The sequence below is a fragment of the Centropristis striata genome, chromosome 19, assembly GCF_030273125.1.
Source record: "Centropristis striata isolate RG_2023a ecotype Rhode Island chromosome 19, C.striata_1.0, whole genome shotgun sequence".
Lineage (NCBI taxonomy): Eukaryota > Metazoa > Chordata > Actinopteri > Perciformes > Serranidae > Centropristis > Centropristis striata.
Window position 1 is genome coordinate 13,186,575 of NC_081535.1, and position 24,672 is coordinate 13,211,246.

Here is a 24,672-nt window from a genome sequence, read left to right on the forward strand (position 1 = left end):
CCACTTTTTCATGGTTTTACTGAGACCCATTAGTTGAAATTATGGTCAGTGTTAATACTACAGCGTTAAATTATATTTTATACCAGTAATTCCAAGCCTCTTGGTATTGAGACTTCCCCAAGGGGTCACAACACAAATCTGAGGCCACAAGACAGAAAGAGGAGAGAACAAGAAATAAGAATACATTTTTGCTAAAAAATAAATAAATACAATTTTGTTTTGATTTCTATAAATCTGTAAGCATCTAAAATGTACTGAAATAAGACAGCCTGAAAAAGACAACCCATGTATATGTCCAACCTGTGACTTAGAATTACAGCTTTGTTTTACGAGGTCACAAAAAAAAAGATTGGGAACCATTTTTTTAACAATAGTGTGCTTCGAACTCTGTGGCAGTAGTTTGGGGAAGGCCAAGGCGACATCCATAAAGAAATACTTTTCTTGCATATTTTGTACCCATTCAGAAATACACACCTATAAACATACACAAAATAGTACATATGGTGTGGTTACACCCCAAGCCAGGTCTCAAAAAGTGAAGGATATAGCAACAGATTACTGTCCATGGTCTTAGAAATATATGTTCAGGAACTGCACCCCTGAGCAATCATTACTGTTGCTAAAGTGTAATGATATTTGCACATATACAAGTTTCTTCTCAAATCACAACCATTGTAAAATCCAATCAAGTAAAAATCAATAATTTGGATGAGTGTGCTAATTGTTTTCATACATTTTTGAAGCCTCTGTAGAGCGACTGAAGCTCCTTCCTGGTAAACTTTGTCTGGGCTTGGAGCTGATCGAGGCCCTCAGGTTGGTGACGCACCATTGAGAGTTCAAGGTCGCCGTCACAGATGTCTGTCAGTGGGAAACAAAGAAAACCAGGGGTGGGGTGGGAGAGAGGGGGAGGAAGAAAGGACGAAGGAAACAGTGGTAAGACAAGAAAGAAAGAAAAAAACAAAGGATGGGGAGGAGTTGAAAATATAAGAAAATCCACATAGATGGGAGGCAAAGAAACGTACAGTACAGAACTCAAAATGCTCACCATCTTTATACAAATAACAGTGGAGAGGTTTAAGAAGGAAAGGAAAAGGCGAGACAAGGAGATGGGTGGGAGAGAAAAAGGGTTAGAAGAATTAACAGTATTGGTTAAACATGTTAAAAGAAGACAGCATGGGAAAGGGACTTTTTTTGACAGAGAAGTGTAAGAAATTACTTTAAAGCTTGGAGAAATTAGGGTTAGAGGGAATAAGCAGATATACAGTTCATTGGCAGAAAGCAGTTTGAAAAAGACCTTGCTAATTGCAGAGTTTGGCTGTGTCAGAAATAAATCCCTCTTTCACCGATCCCCTGTTCCCTACATAATAAATGCACGATAGTTTACTCTATAGCATGGAATACAATGAGATTTTAAGTAGATTTTAGTTCAAAATCAGTATCATTTTTGTGCCGGCACTGACAGGAGTAGTACCACATTTTTTGCAAAAGTATTCCATAACCTAATTCTTTACCAACAAAAAAAATAAAAGTGGGAGAATTTATAAGAGGTTCTTGGACAAATAGTGGTGTAAAAGGAGGAAATGAGCAGACAAGCAGTCTTCTTCCTCCTGCCCCATAGTGGACATTTTTAAGGTCACCAGAGCATAAACTTCACACTGATAATTCTTGATATAATTAAGAAATATAAGTAGCAAAAAGGGAATGATTTAAGACACAGCTTTTAAATTGCCGTATAATCACAGGTGTCACTAATGAATGAAGTCTGTGTGTCAGTAAGGACGACATCACTCAAAGCAACCATAATTAATCTTATTAGCAACACCTGTGATGAACAAGTCCCAATGTCCACAAGGGAGAGAGCTTCTTACTATACCAGCCAAAGGGACAAAGTTCAGTTCGATAAAAAAAATGAAGGGGAAGAAGTTTACAGAGACAGCTGGGATGAAATTAAACTTAATAAGAGTTCACAGAGGAATACCATCGAGGTACTCACCATCTTTATAAGAGCAAAAACACAAATGGGAAAAGGTGGTGATGATGAAATGAAAGGGGAAGAAGAAAGTTAAAATATTTGGATTGATGTCCACAAGTTACCAACATGTACCAACACAGTGAACCCTATATTAAAAATGGGTTCACAACATTAACATGCCAATATGTACATTGAAAGAGTTTTTGGTTGCTGCAGATGTACACGGCCAGTATGAAGAAGACAAACACCTACAGCAACCAAAAACTCTATACGTTTGTTTTTACGTTTATTTTAGAATAGGTGAACCTGTCCTTTAATATTTACCAGTCTGCTTATGTGACTGCATTTACTTATAATTTAAAGATCACTATTTCAGTTGACAAACTCAAACAACAAGAAAGTTTTAACAAGATAATTGTACACAGAAGATAAAGGTTGTAACATAAACATTTATGTCTTACCTTCCAGTGACAAGGGCTCCCAAACCCCAAACTGTTTGAGCACGACAATAAACAGTCCAATAACAACAATAATGGCAATTACTTCCATGCCATCCACCTCCATCGTGGCCTTGCATTAGATATCTCCTGTGCAAAAACCCTTTTAAAAAACTTAACGTCAACTTCCTCCTGCCGCGTCCTTTTATCAGTGTTTTTGCACAGGCATCAGCAATTTTGTTCACTTAAATGAAACCCCTGACTCAAACCGCTGACCAGTTAGACAAAAAAGATTGCCCACAGAGCATCCTCCTCAAAGCAAACAAGTTCAAAGTCCATTATGTGCAAATAAATATCAAATTCATAGAGTGTTAATCCTCCAAAATGAGCCGAAGCTTTCTCCACTCGATCCATCTCTGTTACTTCTCGCCGGCATTTTACCTCCTGGCCAGTTCATTTTAGGATCTCTCCCACAACTCCATCAACTCAGGGGCTCCACCCCCCCACTCACTCCATCTCCTCTCACTCTGCCCTTAGCTGTGTGTGTGCATTCTTGTGTGTGTTTGAGGTTGGTAAGGAGGGGGTTGTTACTGAAGGAATTTCTTTACTAATAGTCTCTGATTGACAGTCTAAGCTGTCTTTATTTGCCCAGTCATTTCAAGGATGCAAAGCTGTAAAACCAAGCATTGATCCACATCCGCTGATGGCTGGGATATGAACAGCACTTAGAATGAAGGAGCCTGCCCTGCCCTGTGTGGCGCTGCTTGTGTCTACTAGGTCGTTCAGCCATACACGCGGTCAATAACTCAGGAGGATTCACTCAGAGCTGAAAAACACTGTGACCGTTGTGACTGTAAAAACGGTGCTCGGTTTATGACATTGTAGTTAAGAATAGTAAAGTGAATTATATCTGTGCCGCAAAAGCGAGCTGCACGCCTCAGAGGTGTAGCTCCTGTAAAATGCTCACAAACATGCAGAGTATTTGTATTTGGTAGATACTTTTTTATGCTTTGTGTTGTTGTTAAAAGATGAATGAGCCTTGGTATGATTATAATGCGGGGAAGGACAACGGGAGTGAAGAAGAATGTGAGTATAGTTCACAGCTGATGACTCTGCACAACATAATGGACTCAGTTAAAGTACAAAGGGGGGTGGAGGGCAAATCAATTGTTGAGAGGTAAAATATTGGTCTTAGAAGAGGGAGAGAAAGCGGGCCAGAAATGCATTTCGATAGCCACGAAGGGTTTATGTAAATGGACTCGTCTTTCATGTCTGAGTCAAACAGCTACTGATATAACTAATGAACTGGGATGGTGCCACTCCAAAAATACTAAAAAAGAATTTGATTCTATTCACAGCGCACCTCAGGAGCAGTGTTACACGTGTATGAATACAACTGACATTTCAGAGCGAGACTTTGATGTCATAGTGCAATGTTTGTTTGTATTATTATAACAGTAGTTGTCTATTATAGATCATAATAGTGCCTTACTGTTTATAAAGCAAGGAATCTGTGTGTATGTAAGTAGTGTCTTTTGCATATCTTAAGAAAGGTTTGTCATTGTTCTTCACACTTGGCAGGTGGATACTGGGGAGTTCAGTGTTTAAATGTGGCTCAGTTTGACAGTTTGATGGTGGCACTGTAACAACAACAAGCTTTACATTTTGGCCTGTAACTTTTTAACCTTTACTCTCAGAAACAACGTTTTTGTCTTTATTTTGTGGGATAGATAAATCTATCCTTATAAGCCACTTGCATCTTGATCAATTTTTTATGTCATTTTGAATTGTGTCTAAATCTTTTTTTTTTGCTACTACTCCTAGGTTAAGATTGGGAACCAATGTGCTTCCAACCCTGTGGCATAATTTGGGTAAAGCCAAAAAGAGTCCATAAAGAAATACTTTTCTTGCACATTTTTTACCCATTCAAAAATACATGTAATGTCTACACACTCACATACATATACACACCTATACACATGCACAAATACTACATACGGTGTGGTTACACCCACGCCAGGTCACAAATTTTGTACACAAGATCTCTGGACCAAAATGGAAAAAGTGTGGACAGCCATAGCTGGCTCTCAAAGTTTGCTCAAATGCTGTACGCAGGGACTATATTACAAAAAATGTCATATCTCCTGGACGATTTGTGCTGTTGGACACGTGTAGATATGTCTGAAAAATCTGGTACCATTCTACCGATAGGTGGTGCTTTAGCAGCATAATCTAACTATAAAGTCAGGAATCTTTATATATCTGTGTGTGTGTGTGTGTGTGTGTGTGTGTGTGTGTGTGTGTGTGTGTGTGTGTATGTGTGTGTGTGTGTGTGTGTGTGTGTGTGTGTGTGTGTGTGTGTGTGTGTATGTGTGTGTATGTCCTTCTCATATCACAAGATCCGATTGACCTCAGACTTGGCAGATGTATTGTATAATCTTGAATGAGCACTGCACTAATTATCTATACAATCCTTGACAAATAAGTCCCTTGTGGACGTCTAATGAAGGCTTGTATTATATTATTATATTAAATTATATATTATTATTTATATCACAGTTCACACTGGAGGTCACTCAAACAGTCATTCAGTCAGAGGAAAAGCACCTGTTTTCATTGAATATACTAAAATGACCAATATAATACACCTAACTTTGCCTTATATGTGAGCAAGCACAGTGTAAACTGGGAGATCAGAGGTGATGGAGCTCCAGCTAATAAAACTGTGTGAGTAGCTACCCTTTGCGTACACATATGGATTTTTCTGTTTTTGATGTGTAGGTTAATTCCACCACACCGGACAGAAACACACTCAGCCATTACAGAACATGCAAGATGTATGAGATCATGTGGGAACTCTCCTGCCATAAAAATAATGCAGCATTATACTGTTTAATGCACTCTAAGTGCTGATCTATCCCTGTTCTTCTATTAAATACAGACAAGAGTGAGGTGGCTTAAGCATGCAAAGATGCAGACAGTGCAACCATCAGTCTCACCATCAGGTTTAATGACTGCAGTGAGAGCAGCATTACAGCTCAGAGCCTGAGCCCATCTATCAAAAACTGTCACACCGCTTCTCGTCACACAATTAAACACCCTGATCTTTACTTTCTCTCTCTCTCAGTCTTGTTCTTATTGCAACATTTCTTTGCTCTTTCATTGATTTTTTATGCATTTTATCTCTGAAAGAAATTACCTTTCTGGAGAGGCTTCATGCACACACTTTGCATGGTGCAAAGGGGGATTCCACATGCACTCTTGGACTATTTTGGTCTAGGTTTCACTTGAATTGAATTGTTGAGCATAGTTTCTAAATGTGCATAGCTAACACTGATTACCTGACAAACGTCAGGTAATCAGTGTTAGCATTTTAAAAGTAAAATGGCTAAAATTCTAAGGCCATTTTTATAATAGTATTTCCATCATCTGTAGGCTATTCACAGATGGTCATACCTCCCCTTTTAGCAGCTGATATAATTCAACAGAAAACACAAATGTTTTCACTCTCTGTAATATTATATGACAGCTTGCTTCCTCTCTTAAACAGTTATCATGGAGAAGAGTGTGCAGAAGGCCCGACAGCAGCCATAACTATGACTAATTGCCTCTGTGATATTTGGCAGATTCAAACGCTGCTACAGCTGCGGCGGAAAAATGCTTGTTTGCTTTATTAACACCAAATCAGACAATTTCAGAAGCAGATTGTCATTTCTTTGATTCCTAAATTGTTTTCGCTCCTGTTTTTATGACTTAAGGATTTCGCTCTGAGTTGCTTTTTTTTTTGTCACCTGTGAAACTGGGTGGAAACCCTGCAAACCTTAGCCAGGATCATCCTGCAACACCCTCGGCTAATTTTATTGGGTCATTCAGAGATTCAAGTTTATTACTCAGGTACTGTATTTTAAAGAAAAATTGGAGTCAATGTACTTCACTTCATTTGAGTATTTTTCTGTCTTTTATTCCATTTTACTTTACCTTTATGCTTTCAATTCACTGAAATACAGATGAAAATATTATACTTTTAGTCAATTATGCTTATTTGACTTCTCAAGTAACTTTCCATAATTCTTCTAATTTATAATCAACTAATATATGATGATGTATTATTAAGCTACCTAGCAGTATATCTAGTAAAAAAAGAAGCTCCTGTTTTACCAGCTGCAATGTTCAAGTGATGTACAAATAACTGCATAAATAATTGGAACCCAGTACTATAATATACAATATTCAGAAATGTGCCTTTCAGATAATTAGTACTACTTTTTGCAGTTTAAGTATATTTTGAGGCTAATGCCTTTGTACTTTTAAATAAGAATTTGAATGAAGGACATTTACTTGTAAATATTTTAACACTCTGGTATTTCTACTTTTACTTAAGTAAAATATCTTCCACCACTACATATATACACCTTTGTAAGTGCAAACAACCTTCTGCTGTGCAGAGACAGACACTAAGGTGTAATAACGTCTGCAGACCAGTAGATGGAGATCAAGTTGTAATAATGTGATGGTGATCTGCTCATACCCTTTACAAATATTTGCATTTAAATATGTATGGTCGAATGTTAGGCCTCATAAATAAAACATAAAGACTATTTCTTATCTGATGTCCAAATTAGGGATTATATTTAAATGTCATCATGCACCTGTTTGAAGTAATGGTTTGTCAGCCATGGGTGCATTTGTCCTGCTACTGTTTACATCACTGTCCTGTCGGAGGCACATGACATGTCTGTTGGCAGAGAGAGAAGTCAGCAGTAAATAACAACAGCGGGTCATTTCTGGAAACTGCAGAGGAGACATTTTGTCTGCTCATCACTGCTAGCCAGGCTGATAAAGGTATCAGAGGGAAAAATAATCCACTTCTATTTATAAATTGAATTGAGGGAATTTTTGAGATATTGCATTGTCCTATTGCAGAACTAAAAGTCTGTTCTGTCTGTCAAGTGCACGCACACAGCCTGCACTGTCTGTCTGCACTGAAAGACAATGTCAATAATTTAGATAAACCGAGAAAAAGGGGCCACGTACAGGCAGTCAGTGCAACACACCGTGCTCTTCATCTTCAGAATGTGCTCCTACAAAGCTATATATTCTTTAATTTTCTTATGGATTCATTTACTTATAAATAATGGTATTTGAATATAGCTATACCTTAACATTAAATCCTTCTTTATAATTTCTTGGAGGTGAAGCAGTGAGACAAAAACAACAGTACTGTGTGTAAGAGAGAGAAAAGGAGAGGGAGTGCGAGCATTAGATGAGGAGGAAAAGATCAAACTTAATTCTTTAGAGCAGAATCAGAGGTGAGAGTGAAAATGGCCCCTGCACTGACTGATTAGCTGCTGAAATGAAGTGGCGTTTGCTGGAGCGAGAGGCCTGTGCTGTAAATACTGAATAGAAGAAAAGAACAGCGAGAACATACAGTAGATGTACATTCTGTGAATGGGGCAGATGCTTTAAAATTCATGTATTCTGTAGTGCAGGAGATTAAAGGTCTGCCCTCCTACTGTATCTCCCTCCTGCTTTGCTGTGAGTCCGACTTCCCCTGATATCACGCACAATCATGCAGATATTTAACACACTGTGTTTTGTGGAGGGTGTTATGCCTGGTGGTGTGTCTCTTTATGTGCCTGTACCTGGGCCTTGCTGCGTGGTACTGGCGATGATCCACTTGACGAGACAACACTTCATGAGAGATTTACGTGTGAGTCGTGGTTTCTGCCACTTGGAGCCGTCAGTCTGTCTTTCCGGGTTTGGATCTTTCCCGTTGGCATCCGGCAGCAGGCCGCCATCCACTGCCTTCTCATCCGCCTGAGGGAGACAGAAAAGAAAGTCTTCTGAGAGAGAAATGAGAAGACAGGCCTTATGATGATTCTGCAGAAAACAGCTCACCCTGTCTGGAAAAAAGACACACAAATAATATCTGTAATGTTATAGCAGACAGTTTTGCTCACATATTTCTTGTATGTGTCTGAACTTAGCAAGAGGATCCAGGTTCCTCCCCTGCTTTGTTTTTTCTTCACAGTGTATAATTTGTAACACAACTTCTTATCTGATTGGATTAACTAATTAACTGAATAAATATGATTTAACTCAGGAAGGCAATGCTGGCCTGTTAATAGTGAGTCCACCACTTTTGGTCCAGACTGAAATATCTCAACAATTATTTGATGGATGTCCATGACATTGGGTACAGATATTCACGGTGCCCAGTGGATGAATCCTAATCACTTTGGAGACCCAGTGACTTTTGTGATCATGCTCGTTTGTCATTGTCATTGTTAGCATTTAGTTCATAGCATTGCGCTGTGCCCAAATATGGCTTCACAGACCTGCGTGCATGACTGTAGAACAGGGGTGGCCAATTTAGGGAATCAGCATTTGATTGAGGGCTGCACAGAACCTACTAACCTCATCTAACATCACTTGCATACACAACAGAGTGACCATGCAACCATTAGTTTTCTACAAGTGGATGGACAGTGGAAAGATTCAAACACAATGCATGCATTTCATGTCATGACATATTTTCCTGAGGGGGGCCACCATTGGCCCAGAGGCTAAACGTTCAGCAGCTCTGCTATAGACTCTCCGTCTTGTAGTTGGTACACATGATTTAGTAGAAAGTTAGTCGTTTGTTCCTAATGCAGAGCTTCATACTACACATGCAGACAGAAATTCAAAAAAAATTCATCTTTGTGCTGTCCACGATTACATGTCCTGTCAGTTCTCTTAAAGTTTTGCTTTTAAGTGGTTCTCTTGGTGTAGAACACATAATCCGCGATACCAGGAGGTCTGTAGCACTTTAATGTAAGATCCTTATGATAAGGCAGTGTCTCACATTTCATCCAATTTAAGCACATTTTACTCTGATATAACTTCTCATAACTGAGTATATATATATATATATATATATATATATATATATATAATGTAAGTTTTTAATTACAAGGTGGTATGACATAACAACAGGTTTGGCACTGGCAGGTTACATGTGCTTGTGACAGCTGGACCAGCAGCAGGAGTTACATTCAGACATGAGAATGAGAAGATCAATACCTCAGGAATAAATACTGTCGTAGATTCACCCCTGCTCGTTTTACCTACATGCTGAAATGTATGTATTACACAGATTAAGACACAGCAAGCTAGTATAAAAATGTGCTTAGTGTCCGGAAAACAAGAGAAAGAATTAAGAAGAATCCAATATTCTTGTAAGATGAGTACTTATGAGAATAGGGACATGGACGCTCTTTTGTTTCCAGTTTCACCACCACATAACATCTCACACTGGATGCACCCTCACTGTTCTGTTCTGATTCCTATTTATGATATATAAGATTAACATTTCTGAGTCTGAATGAAATGGCAAAACTGATCGACTGTAAAATAAACCACTGTGATGCTTAGCATTTTAAATATTTTGTTTTTCTCAGGCGCTATAAGTGTAGAAACTGTGTTTTTCAGTCCTATACAGTATGTGTTGACTCATAGCATCTGTCAGTGTCATTGCATAATGTGCTGTTCTGCAGGGCAGTGCTACATGTCCAGCCTTTCAGTGGCGTCTTCCTTTTGCTGTTCAGTTTTTCAGAGCTGGTTTTGTCTTGTCTTAATGCTCTTGCGTCCCTTTTCTTTGCCTCCACTAAGTATTTTACTTGCTTGTGATAAAGAGGATTTAAGAGGTTGTAATGTAAAGAGTTTGTAGAAAATAGATAGAAGTACTATCTGGGGAGCTCTTCTGTCCCTCTGGTCCTCTATCTGAATATGAAAGGATGCCAAAGCATACAGAGCATCGAGAATGTTGCTCAATAATTCAAACTCCTTAAAACTGCATCAATAAAAGATCCGAGTTGGCTGCTGCGGTGAGGTGAAAGATGACTTTGAGTAATACAGACTGATACTTCATGGACCCTCCAAAAGCCACATAAACAAACAGACACACACATATGCAACCACAAAATTCACACAACCTTCTTGAGAGTCTCTGGGTTAGGGCTGACCGTATAATATATCAAAGAAATATAAAAAATATCAGTTTAACTTAATCATCCGTGACTCATTTAGAATTTCTGTGAATCCATGTTGAGAAACTTGAGATCTAAAAGAAAGAAGAAGAAGAAGAAGAAGAAGAAGAAGAAGAAGAAGAAGAAGAAGAAGAAGAAGAAGAAGAAGAAGAACTGCATTATTCAAAGTACTGAAGCCATGTGAGCAGTGAGATGCTCCTTGGGATGACTCCTTGGGAGTCATCATGAACGTTCTGGGCGACCATCTTCCAGTGATCATGTTCTTTGTGAGCACACACACACAATGCAAAAACAAATTCCACACACCAGACAACCGGATGTCTGCAGAGACGGTCTCTTTCATCCAGGACAGTTGAAAAAGAGACAACTGATGGCAGAAAAACCTGCTGTTCGCCTGCTTTGGATCTTTTCGAGCTTGTATCACAGCTTCCAGCTCTGCTGCCTGCACAGCCAACTATGATCCACCTGAGATGCTCTGAACCTCCTTTTATTTCTCTCATGGGTAAGATGTTAAAAAGAATGCACGAAAACCCCCAGATATTGTATTTACCTCTGAATTAAGGTTAGCTTGACCAACAGTGCCCTATATAATAAACATTTTTAAACAGCTGAAAACCTATTGATTTTATTAATATCATTAATATTACTATACTATTTTAATTTTACTGCCTACTTTTTTTTACATTCACATCTAACTTTTTATTTTCTATTTGCCCTTGTTTTAATGCATTGCATTTTTTTCAATTTCTTTTTATTTTACACTTTAAATTACTACATTAGTACTTCAAATTATAATAAACTTTATTATTTAGTGCTTTTCATCCAAGAGATGTGGTTTAAAGTTCTATATCACCAGTTTAAACAAGTACTGCAGTTGAATCCAGTTTTGAGTTACTTGCACTTTAATTTTATGCTACTTTAACTTCCATTTCCCTACATTTTAGAGGGAAATATCATACCTCTATATGTTATAGCTTTTAGATACAAAACACATGACTAATAACATATAACACATTTTAATATTTTATGCAGTCTATGATTTTAATAGATTAAACTAACAGCACATAAAGCAGTTAAAGTAATCAAGCAGCCACCATAAAAATACTGCCTATCAATACAATAAAATGATGTCATCACATTTTGAAAGGAGACATTCTGCATAATTTGACATTTTGACATTTGTTACTTTAGGTAAATTTAGCTAATAACGCTTGAGTACTTCAGTAAATTTTGAATGCAGGACTTTCACTGGTAACTGAGTATTTTTTCTATTACTTACAGTTTAACTAAAGTATACCCAAGTACTTCTTCTACCACTGGAAATCACACTGAAATCCTTTACTAAAATGTGACTGTGACCCAAAGCTTTTTCTCCGTAATGTTCAGTTTGCTGTGAAGACTTTTTGCAAGTGATGGATTAGAAAGTACTATGATTGTAGTAAGTGACCTACACAGTACCACAGGTACTCTTATCACATAAAGGAGTATTACCATGAATTATCCCTCTGCATGCATGTTTATCCCAGCAATAAGTAAAATAAAGCAAATAGAAATAAATGTTTATTGTACCTGCATTGCGTCTGGATGTGTGTTGCTGTTTTGCAGAATAAATTGCTGCAATCCTCCTCTGCTTGCGCTCCTCAGACGACCCTGAAGTGATCTGCAGCAGCATGCAGAGAGACGGAGAGAAAAGAGCGATATGAAGGAGGAGCAGAGCTGCTCAGAGTGCTGAGCTCACACACACACACACACACACACACACACACACACACACACACACAGACACAGACACACACCGAGCTGAGGATAAACACTATAAAACTACATCATCACAGCCGCAGATTAACGAACCTGAAGAGTCAGAGGATTAAAACATGACTCAGTCAGTGATCTGCAGGAGAGTCGTGATCCTCAACAGATACAGTAATAAGAGCATCAGAGCCTGAGCTGCTCTCAACAAGTGAAGAGGAGGCGGACAATTTATAGAGGGACAGCAGGAGTGAGGTGTGGATGAGGTGTTCACATCGTGACACATATTATTAGAAGTGCCAGACATATTATAACCTGCAGTGATGGTGTATGGGTCCAGACTCAGACAGGCACTAACAGTGTGTCTCTCTGAGGAAATTAAAAAAAGATTGCTGTGTTTCATAATCACATACTGTCCAAATAGATTTGCTGATTTCATATCTTTGTGCGAGGCTTTCTGTATGATCCTGCTCAGATATAATAATAATAAAAATAAAAACAGAAGGCGTGTTATATTATTATATTAACAGCCCCACCATCAACAGACACGACACTCTTGCAGACTGCTTGTGACAATTAATCACTGTGATTGACTGTGACATCTGAAAAAGTTAAACACAATTTGCAGGATGAAAATAACAATATGTCAACATGCAAAACTGAAAGAGGAAAATGATACACCCTTTAAACTAGGTTGTAATGAGATTTAGTTCATAGACAGAAAGGCCATTAAAATAAGTCCATTGTTAAACCTTTGTTAAGCTGTTTTTGTTGCTTTATTAAGATTAATACATAATTTATTAGGCATTTATTCGCATGAACTGCATTTTCTTGCAGTTACTGGATCTTAAGCAAGAACAATGCCTTATTATGGTTCGGAATTTCTTCATTAGGCACTTATTTGGTGCATATGATTAAGGATGATAAAACGTGTATAAGAAATTAGATATAAATACTATTTTTTTTAGCAATGAAGCAAAAAACAAAACAAAATAAACCTTAATAGAGGTCTACAAGTTCTTGTGTTAGATCAGATAGGAATAATAGGGTGCTATAATTTACACTTATACAGTCTTAACACATAATAATCTTAAAGAGCATGTTATGACTTATAATGGCCTTATTACCTATATGTATACTTATTACAAGAACCTTATTAAAAAGCTGTTACCCACTTGGGTCATTTCAGTGTTAAAAAATACAAATATCACAATATTTATAGTGTAATGGTCTCTCTAATAGATGGGTTAATTTAGGGGGTTGGTTTATGTGTTCTTACCAAAATGTTCTCAAACCACAAAAAACAACAAAGTAAGTCTGAACAACACTGAATAAACAGGATGCATGCGACTTTGAATGTGACATTATAGTTAGAGCACTCTTTGTACTGTACACCTGCGTCTGTCCATGGTTTCACATTAGCCTCGAAGGTAAATGAATAGGAGTGCAGGAAGTTGCCTCCTGTGCCCAAAATACGCTCCGACATTGCCTCTGCATCTGCTTAAGTGCCTCTTCTCAAATTCTATGAAAGTCATGAGGAGAAGGAGGAGGAGGGGGGAGTTTTATTGTCGGGGGGAATCTGTCAAAAAAACAGAGCTGAAGATAAACAGGGAATAGAGAGCGGAAGAGAGAAACACTGGCTGGGTGATGGGAAGAATATAATATGAATTTCACTTTCTGGGTATACCAAAAGTTGCCTTTTATTCTAGATGAGTAATCAACAAAATATGCGATTTCATTGCAGCACTAGTGGGCATACATTTGTAAAATAAAGACAAAAATGGTGCCTGGTTGTTGCTCACAATGACAATGCCAACATTACAATGTCTAGTAGGTATACTGTTTATGTAGTCAGTTTATTTTTAATCATCTTAGTTTAGCATGTTAGCAAGCTAATTAGCATGAAACACAAACAACAGAGGTTGATGGTAATATCATTAGTTTTGCAGGTATTTAATGATAAACCAAAGTATTGGACAAATAAACATTTTGATTCAATAATGGTGCTTAAGTAAAAGTCAGGGGTCATCAATGTAATTTTGGCTTCTAGCTAGGCTAAAATTATTATTTTTTTGAGTGAAATTATACAATTTGTAATATTTGAATGTGATAATTCCATTAGATGTCAGAGTAACTAATATTTATTGTAACTAATACTATCACCACGGTTACCACCATCATGCTAACTGGAGAAATTCAATATTTCCGCACAGTCTGTCCTTGTGCCTCTTATCTTCCTACAGGTCTCTCACTCCTGCAGACACTGAGGTTATTTTTAGCCTCACAAGTTCCAGAGAGCCTCCAGTTTCCCTGGTGCCTTACACATCAGCTCAGGGTTTAATTGAAGGTGTGTGTGTGTGTTCAGTGCAGATGTGCCTTCTGAGTGTGAGTGTGTGTGTGTGTGTGTGCGCGCGCGTGTTTGTACATGTCTGTGAAAAAGTCTATCTTTTATTTTCTCTCTGTCCTCATAAATATTGCATTTTCTTTCAGAATTTGCCACAAACACTCACACGCATGGCTGCACACATTTGTGCACATATTCACACTTTGTCTCCAGCTGTGCCATAAATACCAACTGCTTCTTCTCATCCCTTTGTATGATAAGAGGCACGAACATAGCCTCTATATGTAACATTGAAACCTGTTTATGAGTCATAGCCGATACAGAGGTGGTTGTGTAATGAGGCAGATGAAGATAAACAGCCTCACAGCAAAGCAGACATTAAAGGTTAAAATATAGAAGATCCCAAATTAAAATCTCTACAGCCCTCTCAATTAACTATACAATAACATACTGTTAGGTTTACTTCAAAGAGATCTGTCGAAGAAGCAACACATGGTGAAGACTAAGAATCTACAGCCATGTTAGAGGGACTTTAGTAATTGAGCAAATAATTTAGCTTTTTTTAAAAATATAATTCACCGGCTGCAATACTAAAACAACTTCACTTACCCTCTGCTGCACCCCATTCAAATTTTCACCTCCGTTTTCTGACCCATGAGGTTTACAGGAATCACAATGCCAAAGCATGTCAGCGTTTTAATTAACTCAACAATCCTAATCTGCCTCCTGTGTTAATTATGTGTGTGCAGGTCTGAGCAGCTCTAAAGATGGTTATTTTTTTAAATCAGGGACTACTGAAGGTTACAAGTTAATTACTCTGTGTGCCTTCAATTAACTTATTTTACAGGACATAAAAGTTGTATATCATATAACCTGTCTTCTTGCACATATTTTACAGTTATCACACATCATAACTAATGCAACGCATCCACAACATCTGACCTAGTTTATTGCAGTGTGATTGGATGGCATTTAACATGTGTTTATATTTTCGTTTTATGTAATATTTCAGTTTCACAGGTGATATGTGCATGTTGTGTACACAAAAGCGTGTACAGGAGAGGTAAGAAGCTATAACCGTAAAGAAAGACCAAGGAAACTGAAGGCAAGATAAACAGAAATATGCTTAAATATACTTTTTTTGTTGCCTGATCTAAGTTTAATGCATATTTTAGTGTTATGTCCTCATTGGAAATGGCTGAATTGCACCTGTCTTCATGTAGAGATGTCCAAATGTTAAAAGGATATGACACCAAAATGATAGGACAAGTCAAACCAAATGGTGAAGAAAATATAACATAACTAATACTATTGTGCAAAGTATGTGCTTGTCTTGGCTGATGGCCCAGCATCTCCTCGACTAACAAACTTAAGCATCTCTAAATTATAGATAGGCCTAATATTATTAATTGTAACAGCTGCATCCAAACTGACTCTCATATTCCTTTTTATACATTTGTAAATATTAATACTATTTATACCATGACTTTGCTTGATGGTTATTATTTACTGAGATATGTTTATTCATATTACCTAGTATGTCCAGCAAATCATCATTTTAAATTCAATATTCAATCAATAGTCAAGTTAATGCATTTCCATCTTGCATTAGTCCAGAGTTGTAACTAAACCTTGGCTAAGAGACTAGATAATCATTCAGAGGGAGAGAGTTTGCCAGTTTGATTGCGATGTCAATCAGCCTGATGAGAGGTGCAGCTTTGGTCTTTGTTTGTGATATTTGGAAATGTACACACGTTTTGCAAAATATGAATCTGTTAAATGCTTTTGAAATCATGAAACACAGGGTTTCATACATGTAAAGCTTCAGCACCACAGGCAGCTCAAGCAGCTCTTCAGCACCATGGATAGCGACTGAGTTCAGGGGTCACATGGTAACACGGTCACAGGGCTAAGGACGCACATCTGCAGCACATCTGTAATCATCCTACTGGTCCACTAAACACAGGGAGAAGAGACAGAGTTGAGTTCCTGCTGGAGCCATGACTGCTATCACACCTGTCTCGTCTCTCCAAAGGTTTACCTGAAAAATATTTGTCTCTACTTTTACGTCACTGAACTTTTAAAACATAAACATTAATAAAATGGTTGCAAAATGACTAGAGAGATGGTTTTAATGCTTTGAAACAAGAGCTTAATAACACAGCTTAGTCAAAACCGAGCTGCCTGCTTTGCTCTTGACTGCTCAGTGAGGAACAGTGTGGTAGAGGTGCATGTCAGGCTTTCATGGAGTGGAGGAGAGACTGGCAGACAACCAGGTCCAGTTTATGAAAAATATTCCTGCCTCAAGAAAACCTTCATAACTTTATTCACAGCCTGTATGGATTGACTCATGCTACATTTTTACCTGAAAAATAAAGGATGCTGTGTAAAATGTAAATTGCAACAGAATGCATAAGATTCAGAAATCAGAGTGTACACATTGAATATATGTTATTAATAATAATAATAATAATAATAATAATAAAAGGATTAACATATCACATTCTGTTTTGATTACATTTAGTAAAACATCCCAAAGTTGTTGGAATTGGGGCTGTATAATATTGCAGTTTTGTCATTTTCAGTTTGGACACCAGATGTCACCATTGTCTAGTAAGTTAGCTGCTGACCTGCTCGCTGTCTCAGACTTTTCAAGGATACAAGTTCCCTCTTCACCAAGAGACTCCAAACGTGAATTATCTTCACATACCAGATAAGACGTTAATTGTGCCATATCTTTGCATCACTCTCTCTTAAACACACACACATCCACACACCCACACATCCACACACCCACACACGCTTTTGAAATTTACATAATCCTAGTTTGACTCTCCTGACTTTTGATTATGTTCCAGTGTACAGGTACAGGGTGTCTGTATTGACTTTACTGCCATACAGTGTGATAAGCCTGATGTAACACCCTGTAATATTTAAACTGTTCACATGCTGATATGTGCCAGGACTTTTTTTCCTGTGTAGCAAGTCACATAAAAACACTAAAGAAACTCTGGTTTACTAGACAGATGTTCCAGCCCTCAGGGACTGAGCTGTAAATATCTGTCATAATAAGTGGATGGAGGAAAAAGAAACTCACAGGATGCCTGCAGCATTTCTATTTGCTCATGGTGGCTGCAGGACGCTTTTCTTCCTGTGTAAATCTCTTAATGATCTTGTTTATCCTACAGCGACAATGATTACTTACTGGGCAGAGAATGTTGCCATAAAAAGAACCAGGAAATCTGTTACTGGTCACAAATTTCTTGTTGCTCTCTCCCTCTCAGTCTCATGCTTGGTCACACACTCACACTAATATGGATTTACATTTTTCTGCAGTTACTCTACAGCAGATTAAGAGTTTATTAAAGCAGGACTTTCTTGCACTTACTGGCTAGACGTCACTAAACAAACAAGCCAAGGATAGAATATCCACGGTCCGCCTCAGTTTCCTGAATAAGATGTGACGTCAGTCTGGAGGGAAAAGGGTGGCCCATTGAGATCCCCCCACTATCTGCTGAGGACTTGAGAGGCTGTGGCTGCTTCTGCACCACCCACTTCATTTCCCCACAATCAACAGGAAGACTGGAGGCCAAAGAGAGCAGCCACACTCTGCAGGAGAGGAAGGACGTGGAGGTCCAGCTGTACACTAGAACAAAGGAAAACAATCAAGGCAAAGGAATGAGCAAGAATCAGAAAGAAGTGAAGAAAATCCAGACGGTTTATCTGCAGAACTTGGAAAAACTAAATCAGGGGATAAAACCAGACAAGAAAAGTTGGAAACCAAAGGAAGGAGACTTTGCTGCAGCGATGGAAAAGCTGCGACAGCCTCCCATCGCTGGAAAAGTAACCAAGAGCTCAGCACACAGAATCAGCAGAGATCTCACCTGCTCCATTTGCTTGGACCTGTTCAAGCAGCCCGTGTCTTTGCCCTGTGATCACACCTTCTGCCAGGGCTGCATTGAGGGGTACTGGACCGGCCCCAGGGGCCCCATTCAGGGAGGCTCAGGCTCCTGTCCTCAGTGCAGGAAGGTGTACCCCGGGCAAAGCTACAGGCCCAACCGCATCGTTGCCAACATAGTGGAGAGCTACTGCCAGGGTCTGCAGGAGAGCGGGACCGGACCTTGCCTGGCAGATGTTGGAGTGGCAGAGAGGGTTCCTGCTCCGGTCCCACGCTGCAACAGACACAGAGAGGAGCTGAAACTTTACTGTGACGAGGACCAGGAGCTGGTGTGTCTGGTGTGCGGTCTCTCCCAGGAGCACAGGAATCATACCATGGTGTGTGTCCAGGAGGCTGAACAGAAGTACAGGGTGAGTGAAGATAACACAATTTATCTGAAAATGAAGCTTTAATGATTTCTGTTTACTTTCAAAAATTCTACAAATTAGGATGCACCTTTGAAAATATGCATATGTTTACCTCAGTGCATAATGCAGTACAGGCCACTGTCTTCTGTCTTTTAAATGTGGCTCGTAAAATGTTGCATGTGAAATTTCCCTTTTCACATGTGAAAATCACAATTTCACACGTGAACTAAAAATGTAACATGTGAAAAGAAAAAAATGTCACATCTGAAATTTTCAAAAATAATTCACTTTTTCCCCATATTGTCTAAAATTGTAAATATCACGTGATTTCCATACACTCATATGTTACTCATTTGTTACTCATATGTGATTTTTTTTCAAGCGGAAACAACACATGGCGCATGAAACCACATGAAGTTTGCTTCCTCACATGTGAAATAATCACATGCTGGCAGTTCACTCAGATGACATGTGTCCAAAAACCACAATGGGTTTTCATTTCACAAACAAAGTTTTTCACTGGACTTTTTTTGTAAGGGCAATAATGCCAACTTAGTGATTGACAGACCCCTTTATTTAGGATGCAAGTTCACCTTCTCTTGTACTTTCAGTACTTGCAAAAGACTTAAATGACGTGTGTTTTCATGCATAAGGACAATTAGTAAAAGTGGATGTGACATTGTATTTGAAGTGAGAAGTGGGTCAGTATGCAGTGATGTCGTGTCTCTGTCCTGTCAGGCGTCTCTGAACAGCTCCATGGATTCTCTTAAAGTTGAGCTCAACACGGCGCTGCAGTGTGACAGGGAAGCAGAGGACGAGGTTAAAAAGCTCAAGGTGAGAGGAAAAACTTCCAAAACCAATATACAATGCATAATGCACACAGTGCAGTCACTACTGGATTATGAGTGTCCAGTTTGACATATATATTGTCTTAAAATCAGAAAGGAATGGCTATATCTGCAAAATAAACACGATAATGTAGCAGAGTTTCCATATTTGTGAAAACACAAGGTGATTTTTCATCATCATCATCATCATCATCTTCCACCTCAGGAGCACACCGCTGACCTGAAGCAGCGCATCGAGGCCCAGTTCAGCGACCTGCACCAGTTCCTGTACCAGGAGGAGAAGCTGCTGCAGGTGAAGCTGAAGACGGAGGAGCGCCGAGAGCTGATCCGACTGGACGAGCACAAGGCCCTGCTGTGTGTGGAGATCTCTCGTCTGCAGAGAGCCGTCCACGAGATAGAGGACAAGCTGAAAGAGCAGGACGCCTTCACTCTGCTCCGGGTGAGTTCAGCTCATATGAAACGTCATGCACGGTGAAAACAGTCCATCTGGAAATTATCAACAGCATGATGAGTCAGCTGTGGGGATGATTAGGCCGAGAAATGCTGAGCTCTATATTTTAAACTTATTTGTTTCCAGAACTATTTATACCACAATGACACAAGATGAGGTAGAGAGGTAGAATTTGGGGTGAAAGTTAGTTTTATATATCGTTCAGTCATGTATTTCTGTGCCAAAATGTTAAACAGCCTCCAACATAAACATCCAAGACTTCACTGAGCAGGGTGTGACCATTTTGGCTTTCCTGTTTAAGTTTGTACACTACTCTTACAGGGCTTAAACGTGTTGATCATGTCAGTTTGCATTTATTTGAAGAGTGGTGTTCAAGATGTGAATACTGTTGTTACTTTTCTAATAACAAAGGACTTGAGCAGTGAGTGTAGACAGGATGTAGAGCAGTGATCTCACTCGCTGATCTTGAGGATAAGGAGTTTAGCTCAGGCACGGGGCCATACTCTGGGCCACGGCTGTGGGACTTTCCCCCAGCCACAGGGAGATCCCACAGGGTGGGATAGCGTGAGCTCAGACATTGATGTAATGTGGAAAAAGCTTTCTCTTCCTTCAGATACAACAAAACTAATCACCAAGCTCTGTCTCTCTTGTCTCATGTTTATTTCCGTGTCTCATTTCAGAGCATCAAAGTCCTGCTACAGAGGTGAGTGTGGGAAATGTTTTATCTTTCGTATCCTCGATGGATTTTGTTTTTATTCTCTCTTTTCACTGTGCTGACTTTGTTTTTGTTGGCAGACCTTCACTGAAGTTTGAGAAACCGACGTTTACACCGCCAAGTCTGTGCGAGGGTCGGTTTGCGGGGCCCCTGCAGTACAGAGTGTGGAAATCCATGAAAGGAAGCATTTATCCAGGTACTTAAAGTGACACTTTGGCCCCATCTTACTTTGCAAATGTAAACTAAGAGCACTCAATTACACTGAAACAAAAACCACAATAGCGTCCAGCTGCAGAGTTCAAGGCTCTGGGACCCATCTCCATTGCCAGGACTCATGATGGAAAGTCCCATGTTTATCATGTTTTCTTATCAAAAAATAATGTTTCCTTAACACTGTATTATAGTTCCCAGAGTATTGTTTCACAGAGCTTATCATAAATAAAGAACGCAGCCAACTGGGTGTATATCACGTCCATGCCACTGTATCAGTAGGCCTATTATAAGCTGAATGATCACATTTGGTTTGATACTTAGGATATGCATGTATTGTTGCACTTTTCATTAATAAGTGTATTATATTTTTGTATGCCACTGTATTATAAGGTGCAGATACCAGCAAAATGATAAGATACAATAGCAAGCATTCATTAGTTTGAATAAGCAACATAACCTCCATCAATAACACCAAAGTAAACAATACAACCTTAATATTTCGACATAGCAGTATAAGATTAGGTAACATAACATTCAACAAACTGATGAACTGCTATCGTATCTTGATGAGCGACTGGAACGATCACAATTTCAGACACAATTTCTCCAAGCGAGACCCTGCTCACCAACACTGATCATCTGAGCATCAACATCAAAGAATCTTTTAAATATATTATTAATTAACACTTTTCCTGTTTTTAGTTCCTGCAGCCATCACGTTTAACTCCAGCACTGCAAACCCTTGGCTCAGCCTGACCTCCTCCCTCACCTGTGTTCGCTACCAGACCTTTAACCACACCGTGCAGGACAATCCCTACAGGTTCAACGCCGCCCTGTCACTGCTCGGAAGCCAGGGCTTCACCCACGGGCGCCACTACTGGGAGATTGAAGTCTACAGCAGCACGGTCTGGACCGTGGGGGTGGCCCGAGAGTCCGTGCCCAGAAAGGGAGTCATCAAAGCCCTCCCAGCCAATGGCTTCTGGACTCTCTCCCTCTCTTATGGGATACAGTACATGGCGGGCACTTCACCCCCCACGGTCCTGTCCCTGGAGGAGCCTCTGGCCAGGATCGGAGTGTACCTGGATTACAAGAGGGGCCTGGTGTCCTTTTACAACGCAGAGTGCATGACACACCTCTACACCTTCAGGGAGAACTTCACCGAGACCCTGTACCCATACTTCAACCTGGGCTTTCTGGATAAAGTGCATGAAAATGAGCCTCTCAAAGTTTTCTTACCAAAGATTTAAAAAACTGTGACCAAAACACAACTGAATATAGAGAATGGGGATAAAAAGTTACCAAAACCATAAGAACATTCCTTTGTATTCTACAAAATGATAGTGGATTTGTAATTTTACTATGTAAATTACATCTTAGAATTAGCTAGAAACAGATGTGTAAGGACCCTGTGGAGATGTCAAACAAGAAAGTATTGTTTACATTCCACATTACTCACAATCCTTGAGTTCTAACAAACATTTCATTCCTCATAAAGCATTTGCAAAGCTGATTTTCATTTCAGCATTGTTTGCATCCATGTTTGCAATTTTTTCTGGTGCATGGTTGCATATCTTTGTGTGTTACAGCCACCTGTTGATCAGTGTAAAAGTGTGACATCATTGGTAGGACTGTGTATGCATCCCTTAAATAAAACGGGGACCTGCTCTTTAAAAAACAGCCCCTAAAGGACAAAAGCTCCACAGGGAACCTTGAAGTAACAAGTTGTTTGTAGACTGGCTCTACTGCCACACATTTCATTTCAGAGAAGCTGAGCTTCAGTGAAGAATGTGAAACTGTCTGGTTACCTTAAGGTTGTTGTGCTATTATAGTTGTTTTATTGATTCAAAGATCTTGTGCATGATACACTAAAATACCTTTATACTGTGGTGTTATTGACGTGTTGAACAAATGATTGAAGTTATGTTTTATTTGATTATATGGCGTCATATCCTGTTAATGATGTATTTGGTGCATTTAGGGAGAATGGGATATGTTAACTGTGGTTGAAACTGGTTGCGGAAAAATAAGACTATGTAAAATCAACTTGGCTTCTTTTTTATGTGAACAAATGTTTTTAACTTTGAATGTCGACTTTGTACTTGTTGTACCTTATGCATTTACTGTACCGACTGTCTACCCTGGTTGATCCAAGGGCTGATGCCTGTGAAGTGATACCCAATATCACAACACATTATATGGATAACATTTTAATAAAAGCGTTTCTTGAAACCTTTTTGCCACAGTGCTTATTCCAACAACAACAAAAATACTTATGTGCACTTATCTATCCCCTGTGGTAAATAAAACATGATGAAGTACCCTCCAGGGTGACCTTCAGTGGAGAAAACATGATAAAAGTGCCCCATCACATACAGCAGGTGCCGGTTTTATCATTTTCGCCCCCTGCCACTAAAACATCCTGAATCCGCCAGTGCTTGCGTGGAAGGAAGAATCACAAAAGCACACCTAAACCTACAAGTGCATCTCAATACATTAGAATATCATGGAAATATCCATTTCCAGTAGTTCAAGTCAAATAGCCCAAACCAAGTATTGAGTGCATATAGATGGACATACTTTATTCAGGCCAACATTTCCATATTAAACGTACTTTTTAAAATTGGTCTTTTGATCTATATAATGTGTTATTTCCACTCTTTGAATTGGATTACTGACGTAAATACAATTTTCTATGATATTCTAATTTATTGAGATGCACCTGTGAATGAAATGTCCCCAGGGGCAACCCCCTCACCTTAATGAGAGGCTGCCTTCCTCCGTTTCTTCTCTCTTTGACCCCAGTCATGTTGTTTGTCTTCTTGAAGTCAATTTCCTCCATAAATAACAGGCTTAAGACAATGTTTCACCGTCCTTTGTGGTTAAAATTTTTAAGTTGCTCCTCTTACCAGCCTGTAAGATGTGTTGCACCTGTAACCACACCCACATACAGGTAATGTCGGTGTACTGAAATCACCCAGAGTACACTTCTACATCACCAGCGGGAGTTAAGGAATAAAATCACAGTCTCGTAACTTAATATCTCAGTTTGAGTGTCAATTTTAGCTTGAAGCATAAAATAAAGCTGTTAACTGTTGCTAAGGATACAGCTGCGTTCTTTTCTTCTTCCTCTCTGAAGGCAGACTGAACACCACTGCGACTCAGTACCGCCACCAGAGGACACACGCGGTATTGCAAGACCGATTTAGTGCTCGCTTATTAGCATTTCATTAGATCAAGGATTGGCAACTTAAATGCTGGAGGGGCCACAGTTTTTCATCGACACTACCACAGGGTCACATATAGGACCATGCATTTAACCAGATATGATGGAACTGCAATTTTAAATATGTTTACAGTGCAGTAACTTAACATATTTCATGCTCAAATGCATGTATAACAGTATACATAGAAATACAAAAGGTTTGAAGCAAATAAAAAATAACCACTTACTGTTATTTCTTTTTTTTCAGTGCAAGAACAGCAGACCAACATTAATTGCAAGAAGTAATTTTGTGCATTTCTACACAGCACTTTTAAGATTTCATGCTTAAATGCATGTAGTTGTACTAAGGGCCACTTCGAGTGAGGGTGCGGGCCATATGCGGCCC

General features: G+C 39.1%; 2 protein-coding genes across 3 annotated transcripts in view; one reads left to right on the top strand and one right to left on the bottom strand.

Annotated features, from left to right (window-relative positions):
* LOC131992273 (calsenilin-like) overlaps positions 1-24,377 on the bottom strand; it is a 30,091-nt gene extending 5,714 nt beyond the window's left edge. The window contains exons 1-7 of one of the 2 annotated variants that reach the window (XM_059357781.1): positions 23,820-24,377; positions 18,417-18,704; positions 17,921-18,178; positions 12,009-12,099; positions 8,052-8,226; positions 1,994-1,996; positions 734-858 (exon numbers count right to left, since the gene is read on the bottom strand). In XM_059357781.1, the coding sequence (XP_059213764.1) occupies positions 734-858; positions 1,994-1,996; positions 8,052-8,226; positions 12,009-12,014 (309 nt within the window). In that variant the 5' untranslated portion in view covers positions 12,015-12,099; positions 17,921-18,178; positions 18,417-18,704; positions 23,820-24,377. Of the gene's footprint in view, positions 1-733; positions 859-1,993; positions 1,997-2,433; positions 2,819-8,051; positions 8,227-12,008; positions 12,100-17,920; positions 18,179-18,416; positions 18,705-23,819 lie in introns of those variants that run through there. The other variant, XM_059357780.1, reaches the window with a different exon arrangement.
* Positions 18,170-23,286, top strand: trim69 (tripartite motif containing 69). The gene is made up of 6 exons (XM_059357772.1): positions 18,170-18,840; positions 19,576-19,671; positions 19,891-20,124; positions 20,817-20,839; positions 20,932-21,047; positions 21,767-23,286. Exons 1-6 carry the CDS (start codon positions 18,211-18,213, stop codon positions 22,309-22,311), a joined length of 1,644 nt encoding a protein of 547 aa, XP_059213755.1. The 5' UTR covers positions 18,170-18,210; the 3' UTR covers positions 22,312-23,286.
* Positions 24,378-24,672: the final 295 nt, after the last annotated feature.

Excerpts from the sequence above, each read along its gene's own strand:
- trim69 (XM_059357772.1), top strand. The coding sequence starts at position 18,211 with ATGAGCAAGAATCAGAAAGAAGTGAAGAAAATCCAGACGGTTTATCTG. Across the intron at positions 19,672-19,890 it reads ACGAGGTTAAAAAGCTCAAG|GAGCACACCGCTGACCTGAA; the intron begins GTGAGAGGAAAA and ends CTTCCACCTCAG. Across the intron at positions 20,840-20,931 it reads ATCAAAGTCCTGCTACAGAG|ACCTTCACTGAAGTTTGAGA; the intron begins GTGAGTGTGGGA and ends TTTTGTTGGCAG.